The sequence below is a fragment of the Melospiza melodia genome, chromosome 10, assembly GCF_035770615.1.
Source record: "Melospiza melodia melodia isolate bMelMel2 chromosome 10, bMelMel2.pri, whole genome shotgun sequence".
Taxonomy (NCBI): Eukaryota; Metazoa; Chordata; class Aves; order Passeriformes; family Passerellidae; genus Melospiza; species Melospiza melodia.
In genome coordinates, this window is record NC_086203.1 from 17,042,139 (window position 1) to 17,056,094 (window position 13,956).

The window sequence follows — 13,956 nt, forward strand, 5'->3', positions numbered from 1 at the left end:
AACGTGCACGTCTGCACTGGGTTTCTGGCTAGCTCAGATATCTCTGCCTTGTGTAAAACATGCTCCTGGGTTGGTGGCTGTCCTTGGTGCACAAGGACAAGCGTGTGCTCAGGACTCACTGTAGGAGAACAACTTGCTTGAGTCCTTTCACCCTGAGTCCACAAGACATACTGGGAATTGACAGAAGAGAATGTTTTAATTTGATGTAACTCCACAGGCTTCTCTTTCCATTAGGGCAGAAAATGAATGTTTCCAAATTGAACTGTCCAAAAATTATGGCATGACTGAATGGCGAGATGATGTGAGGAAGATTTTGATGAAGGCAGGCCTTGAAAGTCTACCCAAGACCTTCCTCTTTGTAGACACACAGGTACAGGACTATTAGCATGGTGGATTCCATCTCAAAAGGAATCAGAACACACATCTCTAAGCTCCATAAATTCCCCTACGTGGTATTAAGGAACTTGAAAAAAATGGACACAACTTGTATTTCTTCAGTAGCCCATATTCATCAGCTTATAAAATAGCCCCAGGGAAACTAGAGGTGGTGCATTTATTGCTAGAGGGTCTGTAGAGCTGTGTGTGAGTGGGTGGAGTCTTGTCTTGCTCAAGGAAGCTTTCTTCAGCTCCATCCAATGGTTTAGTAGGCACATAGATTTCAGCTGTCTGAAACTAAGCACTACTGGCCACTGATGTTAGAAGTCCTAAGTTAAATGATTCTTTCCCTTTTCAAAAAGAGAGTAGATTTAGAACCTTACGCCTGCTGGTTCCACAGGATAATGCTGGCTGTAAACTGTAACTTGCTAATGAGTAGGCCAATTTCCACTTCTGGAATCACAGTTATGTTCCCCATAGGCTTTTTTACTGCCTTCATTATCATAGGAACCATTCCCTTGTGGCAGAGCCCTAAGCAGTGAGATGAGCATCAGTCAAATGCTACTTGTTCTTGCAGCCTTTTCCCTGCAGTGAGAAGCATATGTGGGAGCAAAGGGGCCCAGGAGGATGCATTTAGTCAAGGAAATAGATGCTGTGTATTTCTGATGTAGCAAAGGTGGAGAGGTGAATGTAGCACTGGAGGGAGATCGTCCCACAGCCTGTGACACATCCCTACAATTACTCTGTCTCCCACATTGATAAGCTTTATTCTAATAATGAAGTGCTCTGTGCTGGAGGAATGAAGACCTGGAGCAAGCAAGGTGTCTGGGGTCTGGCTGCAGAGGCAGGGAAAAAGAGCCTGAGCTCAATTTGTTTGTAAGGAGACAGGGAATGGGCAGAAGGATGGTTTTTCTCAAACACATCCTCCCACCCCTGATATGGCTGAAATATGGCTGTTTAATTGGAAGTGCTGGACAAGAATCAGAGTGTGCCTTTCTGAAGCCAAGTCATCACAAAAATTGTTTCTTATAACTGAGGCTGAGAGCTGTATTTATGCAGAAATTATCTTCATGGCATGTTTGACATGAGTGTCTTCTGAATTGAGAAACTGCCTTTTTTTTTTCTTTTACCATCTACTTAGATTAAAAATGAATCCTTCCTGGAAGACATCAACAACTTGCTCAACTCTGGTGACATTCCCAACATTTATAGTCCTGAGGAGGAAGACCAGATCATGACAGCTATGAAGCCCATTGTTCGAGACCTGGGCCAGCAGCCCACCAAAGCCAATTTGATGGCTGCATACGTAGCACGGGTCCGCAGCAATATCCACCTGGTCCTGTGCATGAGGTACACTTCAGCCTAACCTCCATGCTTTGAATGCTAATTATTCCCTCTTTAGCCTTTGCCTTTTATCACTGTGTAATGGGATCTTTATGTCCAAGCCCCAGCCTTTGGAGAAGGAGGAAGAATAGGAATATGGTTTGCATAACACCTTCCCCTAAGACTAGAATTTATTTTTTTTTTTTTTACACTTTGCTGGTCCAAGATGAAATTTGAATTTTTCAAGAGTATGATTATGTGTGATTCAGGTGAAACACAAGGTGTCTCCTCCTCTCTGCACCATTGAATTTGGGGCTCAGTTGCACCATGTTTACTCATTAATCCAATGCATAGTCCATAACCAGCTTGCTCCCCTGCCAGAGGGATACCAGAAGGTACAGGGCATTCTCAGTGCAAGAACAAGTAGAAAAATCAGGGCCATGGTTATGGTTTGATGATGTGATCTTTGCACACACCTGCTTGAAATAAACTTCAGAACACATTTATTTTTTTATCCCTTAGGTTTGTCCCTAGAGAGGCACCCATAAAACATCACCCTACTACGATTGTAATACTTCCAGAATATCCCGAGCCAAGGAATGAGCTCAGACATGCACCTTTGGGCACACAGCTCACTGCCTGAACTGTCATTCCCCTTTTCCCGCCTTCCCTGGGTGTATTCCTGTCCCTCTTGCTCCACAAAGTATCAGGGTGGTTCTGTGGAAGGAAAGATCTTTTGTCCTGTATGCAGAGCCAGCTGTAACACATCTTCTCTGCACGCCTTGCCCTCAGCCCCATCGGAGAAGTGTTCCGTGCACGCTTGAGGCAGTTCCCCTCCCTGGTGAACTGCTGCACCATTGACTGGTTCAATGAGTGGCCTGCTGAAGCCCTGCAGAGCGTGGCCTCCTCCTTCCTGAACGAGCTCCCACTGCTTGGCAGCGGCAATGAGGATACCACCGGGATGGTACGTGCCACATGTGAGAATACTCTGCTCCCACGAGTTCAGTGTGCTGTGTCTCTGCATGCACCAAGGCAACGGGTGCAGGGCTCACCTTCAGAATAGTCCTACCCTGCAGCAGAAATGTTCCATGGCAGGATCATTCAAATGCAGAGCTGCATAGCTTTTGTATGTTTTGAAACAGGCTTGGCCATTTGTCAGCCCTCTGTGGCACTAAAGCCCCACCACACACATGTGCTCTGCTCTGGCTGTATGGTTTGGTTCTTCATAAGCCCCTTTTGCGCTCTCTGGGCATCACATAGATTTGCCTTTCATATGTTCAGTACTGAATGTTTCTTTCCTTTGTTTCCTTTCCTTTCCTTGTTTCTTTCCTTTCTCCTTGTAGATTCAAGTATGTGTAGCAATCCACCAGAGTGTGGCAAAGAAGTGCCAGTTGTTCTTAGCAGAATTGGGCAGACACAATTATATCACTCCCAAAAGCTACCTGGAGTTCCTCAGCATCTTCAGTTCCCTCATTGGAAAGAAGCAACAGGAACTGAAGACAGCCAAGAACAGGATGCAAAGTGGCCTAGACAAGGTTTGTCCTTCATACCCAGGAAGGTTTTGGGGCCACCCCTTACACCCTCTGAGCAGTGTATTTACCACTGCAGAGATGCAGTAAGATGTCCCACACATGTCCTGTGTAACAGGAAAAAACTCAGGCTAAAGCAAGGGGGAACTCTGCCTTCTGCCAGGGCCAGGCTTTCTGAAGGTCTGAGTCTGTAACAGCTCTAAACAATAGTGATCCCCAGTCTTTGGGGACCACAGACCTCTGTGTAGCTCAGCTCTTAGTATGTTCCTTATTAACCTTGTAATTGAAAGCCCTCTAACAGAAACATTGTTCTGCTGCCTCATTGCCACGAGCTTTATGAAGTAATGCCTAACATGTGCAGGCAGCATCAGGCACTGCTGGTTGTAAGCACACCAGTGTCAGATTGTTGCTTAAGCAGGAGCCAGGGCAAGACCTGTGCTTTGCACAGCCCAACATATGGCAGGGAGCACCCTCCAGAGCAGCACAGCCCTTTCCTAGGGCTTTCCATGGCTGCTGCCCCTGCTCTGAGCTCTGCTTTGCTCCCACAGCTCCTGCGAACAGCAGAGGATGTAGCCAAGATGCAGGAGGAGCTGGAGTCCTCCCGCCCTCTCCTGGCACAGGCAGCCAAGGACACCGAGGCAACCATCGAACAGATAAAGGTACTGCTGCAGGCAGCCTGCGCTGACTCTGCTCAGACGGGACACAGGCTGCAGGGGCCTGGCAGGGATTGTGCAAAATCCTGCTTGTCCAGAGGTAAAAACGCCTCAGACTGGCACGGCAGATATTTGTGCAGAGCTGCAGTGCCAGCACAAACTGCCTCCTGCTGGAGTCCTGCTCTGCTGCTGGTGAGCACCAGTTGTTGCAGAAGCAATGGTTCCCGTGCTCCTGTCTGAAAGCACCACCCAGGGTCAGTCAGCCTAGACCCTTGCAAGCACAGTCTAGCAACACTAACACAATCCTGAGGGGACCTGAGCAGCTCTAAGCAAGACTCATTGTTGAACAGGATCATTCCTCCACATCCCATCCCCAGGGAGCTGATCCAGCTGCAGCGTGTCCCTCAGACCTCAAGGACCATCACACAGCCACTCATGCCACTTCAGAAGAGGGAACTGTTCTGTGTTGTTGTCACTGCCTTCTCTCCTTGTGTTCCTCCTGCCTGTCTCCTGCTGTGGGACAGGAAACAGGGACACTAACATAACACAGCTCTGCATGCAGAGTGGAAAGACTCTGCAATCACCTCAATTCCCTCCTTCCACACAGCAGATAAGGATTTGGCTGTATTCCACAATTCCTTTATGCCTCCTGGTAGTGTTTTAACCTTCGGGGTATGCAGAAGTGGTAGTTTTAGAAACAAATCCCTAAGCATCACTTCCTATTCCTCCATCTCCCTACAAATTTGCAACCCTATGCATCCTCTACTTGTGCCAATAGGAAAATGGGCAGAGCAGCTAATTCCTGCAAGACTAACATCACTTCAGGCACAGCCAGAGCTGGAGCTTGTGGATGGTTTATACAAGCTGACAAAAACCTTCTCCCAGTATGGTGCAGGAAGGGCATCCCCTGCAGCAGTTAGGTCCCTGAGGTCACACAAGCTGCCAGGACAGCTGTGATCCTTTCCTAGCAGTGCCAAGCCAAGCTCTGCCTCCAGCATGCTCCTGAGGCTGTCTCTGTTGCAGGTGGACACAGCTGTGGCTGAAAAGACAAGAATTGCTGTGCAGGCTGAGGAGGCAAAGGCCAATGAGAAAGCTCAGAAAGCCCAAGCCATTGCAGATGATGCTCAGAAGGACTTGGCTGAAGCCCTCCCAGCCCTGGATGCTGCTCTTGCCAGCCTGAAGAACCTCAACAGAAATGATGTTACAGAGGTAACTGTGTCAAGGGAGAGGGTGGCAGAGCTGGGTCTGGTCAAGGACAGCATCTCCTTTGCAGTAATTCCCTTTCAATAGGCTTGCAACATCCCCAGCCTTTTCCTCCATCCATCCATCCATCCATCCATCCATCCATCCATCCATCCATCCATCCATCCATCCATCCATCCATCCATCCATCCATCCATCCATCCATCCATCCATCCATCCATCCATCCATCCATCCCCCTGGGCTCACCCTGGGCAGCTGCCCATGCAGCTCCTCACCTTCACTCCTTCAGATGCAGGGAAGGGCAGAAAGGCAGCGAGTGGCCCCTGTGTGTTTCTAGCATGTCCTGGAGAGGCTGTGGAGGAGAGCTCACCCCACATGCCTGTCCACAAGGGTAGGTACCACCAAGTAACCCCAAGTACTGGCTGTGCAACACAGGGACAGAGAGCTGGCAGCACCCTGAACCTGCAGGTTCTTTGAAAAGGGATCCACCACAGGCAGAGAAGAGGGAGCAGGCTGAATTCAGGGAATACTGGCTTGAAATAGGCTAGTGAGAGAAGGAAGGGTGATTCTGAACCTCCAAGCATCACAGCCAAGACAGCACACTCAATAAGTACAGATTTCACCACACAGGTACAGGCTTATTGCTCTGCAGTTGAGAGTAACAGACCTTTTTATTCTCCCAAAAACACACAAAACCCCTTTCCTCAGAAAGTAGGGAAAGACACAGACAATGTTGGTCCACTTGCCCCCAGCACCCATCCTCTTGTAGAGCTGGCACAAGAAGTGTCTTGTCTATCCAAAGCTTCCAATGCCACAAGATGCCTCACTTTCTTACAGGTCATCTAAACCAGCCCCCAGAAACTCTGTATTTAAGGATTAAGCTCCTAGTTTCTTTTAAATCCAGCTGCCAGGTCATGACACCAGAGCAGAGACCACAAGAGTTCTCTCCCAGTCCAGAATTAAGGACCCAGCCCAGCCAAAAGAGAACACCACTACTGTGGCAGGGAGCAAGGATCCCTGGGACGTACTCCTTTCCATAGGGCAGCTCCCTCAGGGGTCCCTTGGAGGAGGCTGATGCCTGCTTCTCCAGCTCCTCCACCTCCTGCCTCAGCCTGTCCCCATTGCAGTAAAAATGCACATAAAGGCTGCGCTCTGCCTGCAGCATGGGGCTCTCCAGAGACCTGTGCTTCACCTCCAAGTCGCTCAGGAGGTCTGCCAGCTTTTGGTAGAGGTCTTTCTCCACGATGATCAACTGCTCCATCAGCTCAGAGATCTCCTGAGGGACAGAGCCCAAACTCATGTGAATATGGAGAAATAAGGGGATTTTCCTAATACCTGTGGAACAGCCCCCCAGAAACAAACTACCCACCCAGCTCTGGCCTCCACACCCTCCCAGTCTAAGGGGAGGCTTACTGGGACACCTTGGCTAAGGCACCCCAATCTCAAAACTGAGCAGCACATGCGAGACATAGTGAGAATCACCTTTATCTCACAGCCATGCACTGCCTCACTGGGTGTTTCTGGGACAAGACAAGGATCACGCCCAGCTCCCCTCCCTCTGTGGCTGAGAGGCAGCCAGGTGTCCCCCCTGCACCCAGGGAGGATGGCAGGGGGTCCCCAGTGTTGGCCCTGCCACCCAGCAGGGCCCAGGGGAGGGGCAGTGCTGCCTTACCGGCGAGGAGAGCTGCAGCTGGTTGGAGCTGCTGTACAGCTGGTGGTAGAGAACTTCCATGGAGGACTCCAGGGCAGACACCTGGGGCAGAGGAGCTTCCAGCTGGGCTTCCAGTGCCCTCTTGTCCTGAACCAGCTGGGAGCATTTGGCTGCCAAGACCGCATAGCTGCAGAAGGGCTGCTGCTTCTTCTGATCCTTCCCCGTCAGCATGTCTTTGCTTTCAAGTCCATATGAGCCACCTTCAACTCCTGCTTCACCACTTTCTTCTCCTCCTCCAAATACTTCTGCTCCCACCGCAGCTTGTTTGTCCAAGCCAACAGCTTCCTGTACCTCCAGAGCTGGAGGTCATGGTAGTGCTTCAGCTCCTGAAGCTCCTGCTGCAGGGCCTCTTGAGAGGGCCCCTCATCCACTATGGAGCTCGGGAGCTGCAGGACCTGGCAGAACATCTGCAGGGCCTCCTCCAAGGCATCACCTTCCAGGATGGGTTTGCCTGCAGCCAGCCGGGCCTCATAGGCCTCCACCTCAGCTGGGCTCAGCACGTTCTCCTCACCCACTGTGCTGCAGAACCACTCGAGGAACTGCTTTGTCTCAGGACAGTCAAAGAGCCACTCAAAGTCCTTCTCACAGAGGGTATCTGCATGGGGGTAGATCTGCCTCAGTTTTGCCATAAAGTCTGCTGCTCTGTTGACAGTGTCCAGTAGGAAGGCCTGAGAATACCTCCAGCTGAACATGGCAAGGATGGTCAGCACTAGGAGAAAAAGCAGAAGTCATCCTCAGAGGTCCTGACAGCCACAGTCATCCCAAGGCTGCTGCAGCAGCACTGCTAGGTGCCTGATTGAGGGGAGACTCAAGCAGTCCCTCCACAAGTGCTGAAGACCAGCTCATGGCTGTGGTGGGGTACAAGAAAAATGAGAGCCCACAGAACAAGGGAGAAAGCCTGCCTGTGTCCCATTTCCATAGAGCCTTCTCCCTAGGACCATACAGATTTATCTCCTTTGCCAATAAATATTCAGCCCATAGCGACACACCTATTAGAGTAGCAGAGCAGGCTTTTTCAGCCTGTTTGGTTTGTTCCATGCCCTTTCTGATAACCAGCTTTCCTTTCAAATGCCTCTGTCCTTCCTGCCTGTGTATTGCATCCCTGAAGTGTCCTGCCTCTGGTGCCAGTGTCCTCTGGCCCAGCTGAGGGAGGGATGAGCCCCCCATCTTGCAGAGAATCAGGTTAACCCCGTTTTCCATTTGGGTTTTACAGGTACGAGCCCTGCAGCGGCCTCCCCTTGGTGTGAAGATTGTGATTGAAGCTGTCTGCATTATGCATGGAAAAAAGCCCAAAAAGGTGGCAGGAGAAAAGATAGGCACCAAGGTGGATGATTACTGGGAGCCAGGCAGGGCCCTCCTCCAGGACCCAGTGCAGTTCCTGAACAGCCTGTATGATTATGATAAGGTAAGCAGTGGCAGAAGGAAGCTGTGACTGAGATCAGGTATTGCCTCACAGACATCTTCTCACAGAAGTAACAAACTGAGCTCCTTGGGGGCAACACTCTTCAGCAGCACCAAGGGTATTTGGCCTGGAAGCCCACATGTGAGTTGGGAAAGGATTTACCCAATCCCATAGTTGTGTCTCCCAGACCTCAACATGCAGTCATTTGATTCCTCTTGCTCCAGTTTGATGCCTTGATCATCCTGTCAGGTCCTGGGGTGCTGCTGTCTCTGGGGGAAACCCTTAGGAGATCAGTGATGAGCATGCTAGAGATCTGACTGAGGAGAGTCTCCTTCTCTCCCACCGTTCCTTGCAGGACAACATTCCAGACAGTGTGATCAAGGCCATCCAGCCCTACATTGACAATGAGGAGTTCCAGCCAGCTGCCATTGCCAAGGTGTCCAAAGCCTGCACCTCCATCTGCCAGTGGGTGCGTGCCATGCACAAGTACCACTTTGTGGCCAAGGTCGTGGAGCCCAAGAGGGTAAGAAACTGTGAGCCAGCTGCCTTTGGTGTTCAGGAACACAGTACTGGCAGCTCCCTTCTGCAGGAGCTGCTGGCAATCACTGCATTCTACAGGTCAGGTTGCAATGCGTTCGTCATCCAGGGATTGGATTAACTGAGATATTGAGATATCAGTAGCTAGCCCTAATCAGCAAGAGCTTTTATGGAAAACCAACTCTTGCTTCAAGATCTCTGGCTTTTGGGGGAAGAGCCTGACCACCTTCCCACTGTTTCCTTGTGCATGTCCCCAGAAAGCCTTGCGGGAGGCAGAGGAGGACCTGCGTGCCACCCAGGCGGTCCTTGACGAAGCCAAGGGACGCCTGAAGGAGGTTGAAGATGGCATTGCCAACCTGCAAGCCACGTACGAGGCCTGCAAAGCCAATAAGGAGGAGTTGGAGAGGAAGTGTGAGCTGTGTGTGGAGAGATTGGCCCGTGCTGATGTGGTAAGGGACAGAACTAGCTTCTGCCTGCTTATATGAGGCAACTGAATTCCAGATCAAGCAGCACAGTGGAGAAAACATCCCTGTGCCTGCAGCTCATGACAATCCTAGGCTGAAGCTACCTGGCCTGATCCCAGCTGCTCAAACAGGTCTGGAAAGCTAAGCTAGCCAGGCACTGATGTAAAAAGCTGCTGTCCTCCTGTGCACAGCTTCCTCAGCTAACAATAGGTCTTCCAGGACCTCTGAAAGCTGCCCAGTAATCCCAGGATTGAGTGCTTAAACCAAATAGAATTTAGAATATGTCAGGGGTCACCCCAACCTCTGGTCACCTGCAGCATTACCCAGAGAGCAGCAGGTCCAGGACACAAGGTTAGACCTCAGAGCAGCTCTCACATGTGCATCTTATCCCACAGCTCATCAACAGCTTGGCTGATGAGAAGGTGCGCTGGCAGGACACTGTGGAGAGCCTGGATGACAAAATCACCAACAGCTCTGGGGACGTGCTGTTTGCAGCTGGCTTTGTGGCCTACCTGGGCCCTTTCACAGTAAGTGTGCAGTGGTCAGCACACAGTTTGCAGCTCTCCTGGCCAGAGAGAAAGGAATAGGACACAAGGGTGCAAGATCGCTCCAGGATCTCTGTCCACTTGTGCAAGAGGCTGCACGGCGCCCATTTGAATGGGAACAGGAGGGTTTAGATACTCACAATAGACTGGGTACAACTTAAAGGAGGGCTGAGATGGTGTTTCTCATGGCAGGGAGACTACCGTGCAGCACTGTGCAAGGAGTGGATGGAGGAGCTGACCAACAATGACATTCCCCACAGTGAGGATGCAAGCCTCATCAGCACCCTTGGAGACCCCGTGGAAATCCGCTCCTGGCAGGCAAGTCTCAAAAAAAACCCCAAACCAAACAATACTTGAGGAAGAAGGGGCCTCAGGTAAAGTCCAGAACTATCAGCTCAGCACTCCCCAGGATCCCCTGGACCAAAGGGGCAGGCCCCCACACCAAGGAGCTGGATAATGGCCACACTGCAGAACTGGAATTACTGCAGCAGTATAAACAGCATCAACAGCATAAAGAGCATCAACCTTGCCCTGTAAGGCTTGTCCTTTACCAATGCGAGGCCCAGAGCCAAGCTCTGGCCATAGCCTGCCCAAGCCTGACCCCACAGCACAGCCCCACCCCAGGGCTTGGCTGCTGGCAGAGGTACCTTCACCACCATGCCCTGTCCACTCTCTGGGAGCACTCAGGGGCCAGGGCAGCAAGGGCTTCTCTCTGGTCACCCATGCACACTACCAGGTGTGCCAACAACTTTTTCTACCCTGTCAGATTGCTGGTTTACCCAACGATGCCCTGTCTGTGGAGAACGGGGTGATAACCCGATTCTCCCTGCGCTGGAATCACTACATAGACCCACAAGGACAAGCAAACAAGTGGATCAAGAATCTGGTAAGAGGTGTGGGGAGGAAAGCCAGATCTGCCAGGACAGGGAAAACAGCTTTCTGCCAGGAGCTCTGCTTTCTGCAGAGCAACCTCAGGCTTTGGGCTCTAGAGCTGCAATGCCTCATGCTGTGCCAGCCCAGCCCAACAAGCACCAGACAGTCTCCACACCCACATTCATCCCAGGTGGATTTCCCTTCCCAGGGAATGCAGCACAGGGCAGGAAGAGCCCTCATATAAGCAAGCAAGGCAGCAAGCAAATCCCATTCCCCACTCTGATGAGTGTCCACTAACATTCTGGGAGGCTTCACCTCACAAAACAACACTAGCATCTCCCATAATGATTTTCAGTTTTCTAGCACAGAAGGATTAGGGTGGCTTTACCTGGCTGCCCAGTGCATTCCCTACTGCCAAAGTGCTGAAAACACTGACTAGCACCTCTTGTACCCTTCTGAAGGATCAGGCAGGAAGCTGAGGCAGCTGCTCCTGCTTTGCTCCCTGAGAGCTTTTCCCACCCACCTGCTCTCACTTTGTAGGCTCTGCCCTGAATTAGCAGTGTGGGGCTCCAGAAGGATATGGCTCTGTGAAGGAGATGGTCCCTATTGCCCCCCTTTTCTGCTGCCTCATTCAGCTGTCTCTAGTGCCTGCTGATGTAGGATAAACTTGCCAAAATAGCCAAAGTCTAGCTGAGCAAGACAAGCTGTTATTTCTGCTGCCCCAGAGAGCTAAATCAAGCCAGTGAGAGGTGTACTGTGCACCAGAGCTGGATGTGAAGGTGGCAGGACACCAGAGAAACCCTGCCCTCCCCTACTGCCTTCCAGGAGAGAGAAAACAGCCTGGAGGTGGCCAAGCTGAGTGACCGGGACTTCCTCTCCACTCTGGAGAACACCATTACCTTCGGGAAGCCCTTCCTGCTGGAGAACGTCGGCGAGGAGCTGGATCCAGTCCTTGAGCCTGTCCTGCTGAAAGAGGTCTGGTGTCTCCCCTTGCCAAGGGGGGCAGGGGGTGCCTGGCTGAGCTGTAAGGGCCAGCTGGCCAGGGTGCCATGGAGTGGGGTGTGTTTGTAGGTCTCCGTGGGCAGGCAGAACTCACATGGATGGGTGAGTCCCATGCCTTGGCCAGGGCTCCAACACCCTGACAGCCTCCTGCACACACTGGTGCTCTGCCAGCAGGCACCTCTGCCTGGGAGGCAGGGCCATGAAACACAGCTGCTGTCTTCACATTCAGGCCTTTAGTCCCACAGGCAATCTTGGAGCTCCTCTGTCCTGAGAGCCTTCTGACTCTCCTGACTGCAGAGCCCGGGGCAGAGCAGGATGCCTTCCCTCACAAGAGGGAGCCATCCCAGCCTTCCTGTGTTTGTCCTTCTCTGGTACAGACCTTCAAACAGCAAGGCAGCACCGTGCTGAAGCTGGGGGATACAGTGGTCCCCTACCATGACGATTTCAAGATGTACATCACCACCAAGCTGCCCAACCCTCACTACAGCCCTGAGGTCTCCACAAAGCTCACCCTCATCAACTTCACTCTCTCACCCAGGTACCTGCTTTCACCCCATCAGTTGCCCGTGCTGCTCAGCCTCATTCTGCAGTCCCCAGCCCCTCAGGCATGCTGCCCCCACACCTACCACCCTCACATCCATGGCTTTTGTTGTAGTGGCTTGGAGGACCAGCTGTTGGGAGAAGTGGTGGCTGCAGAGCGGCCTGACTTAGAAGAAGACAGAAACCAGCTAATTGTTAGCAATGCCCAGATGCGTCAGGAGCTAAAGGTGATAGAAGATCAGATCCTGTATAGGCTCAGCACTTCTGAAGGAAACCCTGTAGATGACTTGGAGCTCATCAAAGTGTTGGAGGCCTCCAAGCTGAAGGCAGGAGAGATCCAGGTCAGTATTAAAGGTGCTGTCCCCCCTGCAGCTGTGCATCCCCTGCCAGCACTTCACTAACCATGACATCGCTTCTGTCCTCCAGATCAAGGTGGCAGTGGCAGAGCAGACAGAGAAGGACATCAACATCACCCGCATGCAGTATGTGCCTGTGGCTGTCCGCTCGCAAATCCTCTACTTCTGTGTCTCAGACCTGTCCAACGTGGACCCCATGTACCAGTACTCCCTCGAGTGGTTCCTCAACATCTTCCTCCTGGGGATCCGTAACTCTGAGAAAGCAGGTGCCTGCCCAGAGCAGTCCTCTCCTCTCCTCTCCTCTCCTCTCCTCTCCTCTCCTCTCCTCTCCTCTCCTCTCCTCTCCTCTCCTCTCCTCTCCTCTCCTCTCCTCTCCTCTCCTCTCCTCTCCTCTCTGTGTGTGAGAGCAGCATCTGTCCTTCCTGGGCAGGGTGTGGGTGTGCCTCTGTGACCAGGTACCCAGAGGTGACCTGGATGGCACCCTCCACATCCCCCATGGCACCTGCCATCCTTGTCTGGTTGTTGCCTTTTTTCCAGACGAGCTGACGGAGCGGGTGAAGAACATCAACAACTACATCACCTTCAGTCTGTACTCCAATGTGTGCCGCAGCCTCTTCGAGAAGCACAAGCTCATGTTTGCCTTCCTGGTCAGCGCCCGCATCCTGATGAACGAGGGCAAGATCAATATGGTGAGCAAATCACCTCAGTCCTTGAGGGGATCCCATCAGGGCAGCTCAGGCACAGCCTGCTCAGCCCCTAGAACTGTGTGCTGGGTGGGAAAAGAGCCTTGTTTCCTGGGGTTAGTGACAGGCTTGGCAGCCTGCTGGACAAAGACAGGGCCTCTCTCTTTATTCAGCTTTCCAACTGTTCTCTGTGTCTACATGCAGAGCTGCCTGAATCCCCTGCAGCTTTTGCCAGTTTGCTGCCTGGCTGCTGCAAAGGTTAATGAGTTCAGAGGGAGCAGGCAGGGGTTAGCAGAGAGTGGCAGCTGAACAGTCACTGTATTGATCTCACCAGACCCTCCAGCTCAGCTACCCCTTGACACACACACCTGGCAGGGGAGAAGCCAGAAGGATACAACAGGATTTTAATTGGATATGGCACCCTGTGCCATGGGCTCAGGTGGGTAGGCTGTTATCCATTACCAAATCCTATCCTGTTCCCAGGATGAGTGGCGGTACCTGCTGTCAGGAGGGGCCATAAAGGAGATGAAGGAAAACCCAGCTCCATCCTGGCTGAATGAGAGAGCATGGGGAGACATCCTGGCCTTGAGCAGCTTGAAGAATTTCTCTGGCTTTGACAATGATTTTGCAGGCAGCCTTGAAGGGTTCAGGACCATTTTTGACAGCCAGAGCCCTCACAGGCAAGTGTCCCCTGCTTTGTCAGCTTAGGTCTACTGCACGTGACATCCTTGGGAGAGCAAGAGGAGCTGATACAGCCAC

At 51.9% G+C, this 13,956-nt stretch overlaps 1 protein-coding gene across 1 annotated transcript in view; it reads left to right on the forward strand.

The window, feature by feature from the left end:
• The window catches only part of DNAH1 (dynein axonemal heavy chain 1), a 66,367-nt gene that overhangs the window by 46,809 nt on the left and 5,602 nt on the right, over nt 1–13,956 (forward strand). The window contains exons 49-66 of the mRNA XM_063164593.1: nt 235–370; nt 1,517–1,725; nt 2,491–2,662; nt 3,042–3,233; nt 3,776–3,886; nt 4,904–5,089; nt 8,009–8,200; nt 8,553–8,720; nt 8,992–9,183; nt 9,594–9,725; nt 9,936–10,061; nt 10,510–10,629; nt 11,442–11,591; nt 11,996–12,156; nt 12,274–12,499; nt 12,585–12,780; nt 13,052–13,203; nt 13,681–13,881. Of these exons, the coding sequence (XP_063020663.1) occupies nt 235–370; nt 1,517–1,725; nt 2,491–2,662; nt 3,042–3,233; nt 3,776–3,886; nt 4,904–5,089; nt 8,009–8,200; nt 8,553–8,720; nt 8,992–9,183; nt 9,594–9,725; nt 9,936–10,061; nt 10,510–10,629; nt 11,442–11,591; nt 11,996–12,156; nt 12,274–12,499; nt 12,585–12,780; nt 13,052–13,203; nt 13,681–13,881 (3,022 nt within the window). The remainder of the gene's footprint in view (nt 1–234; nt 371–1,516; nt 1,726–2,490; nt 2,663–3,041; nt 3,234–3,775; nt 3,887–4,903; nt 5,090–8,008; nt 8,201–8,552; nt 8,721–8,991; nt 9,184–9,593; nt 9,726–9,935; nt 10,062–10,509; nt 10,630–11,441; nt 11,592–11,995; nt 12,157–12,273; nt 12,500–12,584; nt 12,781–13,051; nt 13,204–13,680; nt 13,882–13,956) is intronic.